Source organism: Malaya genurostris, chromosome 2 (assembly GCF_030247185.1).
Source record: "Malaya genurostris strain Urasoe2022 chromosome 2, Malgen_1.1, whole genome shotgun sequence".
In the NCBI taxonomy this organism is placed as follows: Eukaryota; Metazoa; Arthropoda; class Insecta; order Diptera; family Culicidae; genus Malaya; species Malaya genurostris.
The window spans coordinates 276094023-276098439 of NC_080571.1; the positions used below are offsets into that span (position 1 = coordinate 276094023).

The following is a 4417-nucleotide window of genomic DNA, read 5'->3' on the forward strand; positions in this document are numbered from 1 at the left end:
TTCAAATGTTTGCTCATAATTCATACAATAACGCTGGTTGTAACGAATGTTGAGTCCTTTTTACAGATAAGAAAATTTCGAAGGTAAATTTATGGAAATACATAGTAATTTAATTATTTTGAAATCGACTTCAAAGGTGTTTCGCCGAAAAGGTGTTTCAATAAAAGGCATAAAAACAACGTTGCCTTTTGAAAGGGACCAAAACATTTTTTGGTTAGTTTTCTTGTTAAATATTATACATTAATTAAAACCACGATTTGTTTGAGTACTTTGTAAATTATTACAACATATTATAATGCAAAACACAAATTATGTGTTTAAATAGTTGAATAGGAATTTAAAATGCTAACTCATTTTTCAAAGTTGATTATCCTAAATGTATCTTTTTGTTCATAGCACCTTATGAAATGTTGTCATCGAGATGAAAGAAAAGATCAATCAAATTTGAGTAAAAAATATTTAATATGTACTTTTTAGTGTGTGCACACATCTCAAAGCCAGAGATGCCAGGTCTGCAGATTTGTCTGTAAATCTGCAGATTTGGGGTATAGTGCTGCAGACATTTTTTGTTGTGCAGACTTTTACAGACTCTTAAAATTCTCGCAGACTTTTGCAGATTTTTGAAATTCTCACAGACTTTCGTCTATATTTACAGACTTTTGAAATTTCCGCGACCTTTTTTTTTTTTTTTTTTTTTTGCTCACCAAGTCAGTTTTGCGTGTCATACTTTATATAGAAATTGCTGGCAGCAAGACATACTTCTGACTGCAGATTTTTTTTCAGATTTACAGACCCTGTCTGCAGATATTTGAAATTTTTACCTGGCATCTCTGCTCAAAGCAGTCACCAGCTGACACCAGACGATTGTAGATGTGTTTGTTTGTGCTTTGAGTTAGCCCTTCGAGTATAAAAAAATTCGCGACATCGTGAAGTGCTACTCGGCCATTCAGTCGTGTTCGATTAACGCTCAGCTGTGTAGTATTTTGAGTAGCGTTTTCAATTTGGAAAAAGATATACGGTAGTGTTTTACCGAATGGTTGCTACTTTAATTGGAAATCCTTTGTCTAACCCGCGAAACGGTCAATATTAGTGGCCTTTCTCTGCAGCCAGCGGGTTAAGTTGCGTAATTATTGAAAAATACTGGATTTATCGACTAGACCCATTAGTCATACCGTAGTCGAATTCGAAATTATAGTACAGGATGATTGACGAAGAGAACTCCGCAGCAGCGGTAAGCTTCACTTCAAATGGTCATGCTTCAACGGCGACAGGCAAGCTAATATGCATTTCGCAGTAGTGAATTTATTGCATAAAATTTGTTTATTTTAGTTGCCAACGGGATTGTCCACAGATCCACTGAGGAAGTAGAAATTCCTGTGCCGTGGGGCACGGTAGCAGGTCAGTTGTTTTAATAGTGAATGTGTCGGTCATAGTTTACATAGCTTATCAGCTTCAATCGGTTAACACGCGAATTGGCACAAAGTGAGTGATGGAAATGTGATCGATACATGTATTGCAAGTCAAGAATTAGTTTGCTTGATCCCCGCTCTATCTGTTTGATTGGAAAATTCTTTACCCCACTTGTTGGGCTTCACAGTTTCGGCGTTGTTTATCGTATGAATTTTGCTAAGTCATTGGATTGTATGAAGCTGGCAAAAAAAATGTTTTTGGCTGCAAGCTTGTGACGTAAGGCTGCGTGATGGTTTGCTACATCTCTCCACGCGATGAGTGGCTGATGAAATCCACATACCTACATTTAGTACTTTGAACTACTTTTGGACTGGACGAGGAGAATTTTATCGCTTGCTTACGTAAACTGTACAGAAATTTTTAAAATCGAATACTTCATCCGTCCGAGGGAAGCCGTATTTTTTACTAGCATACCTAAGATACCGAAAGGTTATTTTTTTGGAATACTGAAATTGTGCTTTTTATACCTTTCTTCACCATTGGTTTTAAGATTCTCTCAAATTAAGTAGTTAATGAAGTGCCTAACACGTATAATAGGTGCTCTAAAAGGTCAGGTATTTACACTATGATTTGTTGCATGATCAATAAATCGCCTTCGATCTGCAATAATTTAAATAAGGTTAAGTAAGTGTTTACTGTTTTAATAGCATTTCCACTCTTTCGGTGCCTGTGATTGCTTGTTTTAACTTTCACGTGCATTTTAACTTTCACGGTTCACGTCATTCGTAAATGGAACCGCCGTGCGTTCTACATTTTTATCTCAACTGAACCAAATTAATCCAAAACTTTAAACTAAATTTCAGGTAAATGGTGGGGCTCACGACATAAGCAACCGGTTCTGGCCCTACATGGTTGGCAGGACAATGCGTGCACGTTTGACCGGCTCTGTCCACTGCTACCGGACGACATTCCGATTTTGGCTCTCGATTTACCGGGCCATGGTAAATCGTCGCACTATCCGAAGGGCATGCATTACTACATTTTCTGGGATGGAATTTCATTGATTCGGCGCGTCGTGAATTATTACGGCTGGAGCAAAGTTTGGCTACTCGGACATTCACTTGGCGGTGCACTGAGCTTTATGTATGCTGCGGCATTTCCGGACGAGGTGGAAGGATTCATTAGTATTGACATAGCGGGTCCACCTGCTCGCGATCATCGGAAACAGGCAGCCAATTTGGGTGAAAGCATCGATAGATTTTTACGGTACGAAACACTTCCGGAATCCAAAACGCCAAGCTATAAATATGACGACGCGATTGATGTGGTGCTAGCGGCTTATGATGGGTCTGTGGATCTTCAATCGGTCGAAGTTTTGATGCGCCGTGGCATGGCCCCTGCGCCGGCTAGTAGTGGCTCAGAAGGGTTCTGTTTTTCGAGAGATTTACGACTGAAGGTGGCTCTGATGGGGATGCTTTCGTTGCAACAAGTACTGGCGTATGCTGAGCGTATCAAATGTAAAGTGCTCAACATTCGAGCGGTACCTGGGCTGCACTTCGACAATCCGGATTACTACCCTAGCGTGATAGAGACTATGAAAAAGTCTGCAAGTAAGGTTGTTTATCTTGAGATTCCCGGCACTCACCATCTTCATTTAGTAACTCCAGAAAGAATTGCTCAACAAGTGACTGATTTCCTTCTGGATAGAAATTAATCTATTTCAACCTGTACCTTAAACAGTACCTGTTTCACACAAGCAGGATACGCTGGCACTGCACGCTATTGTTATTCGTGTTCTATCTACTTGTTGAAGCACTGCACATCTAATATTACGCTTCATTACGTAGCACTCCGTTGAGCGGATTTTCTCAGTAAGATTAACAGGATACGTGATTGCATTAAGCTGGCGTTTCAGCGAGTTTGCAATAAATATTTATCTTATACTAGTACAAATGAAGGGGTAAATGGATATGCTAAGTGAGATGTGATAAACATGGAATGTTTTAGAAAATAGAAATGATTCAAGCGACAATGCTCGATATATTTTTGTACATACACTTTCATGCATAATAAACACGTGTTTATTGTTGAAAAAAATTATCAATTTTCAATTATACGTATGTTGGCCCATACGCCTTTTTCGTTGTACAAGGCACTAGCGACGTTTCCTTAAGATACTTCTCGATAGCTTTTTGCAAGATTGTCTCCAATGGACTGAAAGTGGCACGTGAACGGAGCCGGGCTTTTGATACTTCTAGAGATTTCAGTAATTCGAAATTACGCTGTCGAGCTGTTTCCAGTGTTAGGCTAACGTGATTTTTCTGCTTAGTCTTTGAAACGTGCTGCTGATCGTGTTGCAATGCGAGTGCTTCCTTTTGATTGCTTTAGGAAATCAGTTATTCGAAAAAAACATTAAATATCGTTACAGTTCAGTCAGAATAAGGCATTAACATTTTGTGCTTACAGTATTTTTAATTTCTCGTCCAGCTCGTATTCTATCATTGCATATCTTTCATTCACATCCGATATATAGTCTATATCTTTGCTCATTTCTTAAAATTTCAAAACTACCTATGGTTAGTAATTTTAAGTAATAGAAAATTGTAATTCAAAGTAAATTCTGTTCGAGTGTGAATTTTGTTTGGTGCCTAATGTAGTAGTTGCCATGGATACTAAAGCTATAAAAAGCTTCGGGTTAGGAGCTTTGCTTCAATGTTTTGTAGCAAGTATCCAGCTTTCACGTATTGTGGTGGCAATCATCCCCATGCTCGTTATATTTTAATATCGGTAATTTGGTTAATAGATCTGCGATTATTCATGAAAAATTCTACTTTAATTCACCTATCGGTTTAACAAAGGTTTTCTATAGCTGTATATCCTATTGCAATGCAGTTCATCAAGATATTGGCGTTTGACCTGTGTATAAAACCCAACAAGAAACTGTTTACTTACCATTTGGAAAACGATTATAAGTTCAACAATCACTGAAAACGTTCACTTCCGAATC

At 38.2% G+C, this 4417-nt stretch overlaps 2 protein-coding genes across 2 annotated transcripts; one reads left to right on the forward strand and one right to left on the reverse strand.

The window, feature by feature from the left end:
* The first annotated feature begins 882 nt into the window (after positions 1-882).
* On the forward strand, positions 883-3507 carry LOC131430191 (probable serine hydrolase). The gene is made up of 3 exons (XM_058594925.1): positions 883-1271; positions 1330-1398; positions 2274-3507. The coding sequence occupies exons 1-3, from the start codon at positions 1202-1204 to the stop codon at positions 3122-3124; spliced, it is 990 nt and encodes a 329-aa protein (XP_058450908.1). The 5' UTR covers positions 883-1201; the 3' UTR covers positions 3125-3507.
* Positions 3401-4067, reverse strand: LOC131430192 (uncharacterized). The gene is made up of 2 exons (XM_058594926.1): positions 3875-4067; positions 3401-3792 (listed from the first exon to the last, which is right to left on the reverse strand). The coding sequence occupies exons 1-2, from the start codon at positions 3958-3960 to the stop codon at positions 3522-3524; spliced, it is 357 nt and encodes a 118-aa protein (XP_058450909.1). The 5' UTR covers positions 3961-4067; the 3' UTR covers positions 3401-3521.
* Between the last annotated feature and the right edge of the window lie 350 nt (positions 4068-4417).

Coding starts and splice junctions, on each gene's coding strand:
- LOC131430192 (XM_058594926.1), bottom strand. CDS start 3,960: ATGAGCAAAGATATAGACTATATATCGGATGTGAATGAAAGATATGCA. Junction 3,793..3,874: donor GACGAGAAATTAAAAATACT/GTAAGCACAAAA, acceptor GATTTCCTAAAG/CAATCAAAAGGAAGCACTCG.
- LOC131430191 (XM_058594925.1), top strand. CDS start 1,202: ATGATTGACGAAGAGAACTCCGCAGCAGCGGTAAGCTTCACTTCAAAT. Junction 1,272..1,329: donor TCATGCTTCAACGGCGACAG/GCAAGCTAATAT, acceptor TGTTTATTTTAG/TTGCCAACGGGATTGTCCAC. Junction 1,399..2,273: donor GCCGTGGGGCACGGTAGCAG/GTCAGTTGTTTT, acceptor ACTAAATTTCAG/GTAAATGGTGGGGCTCACGA.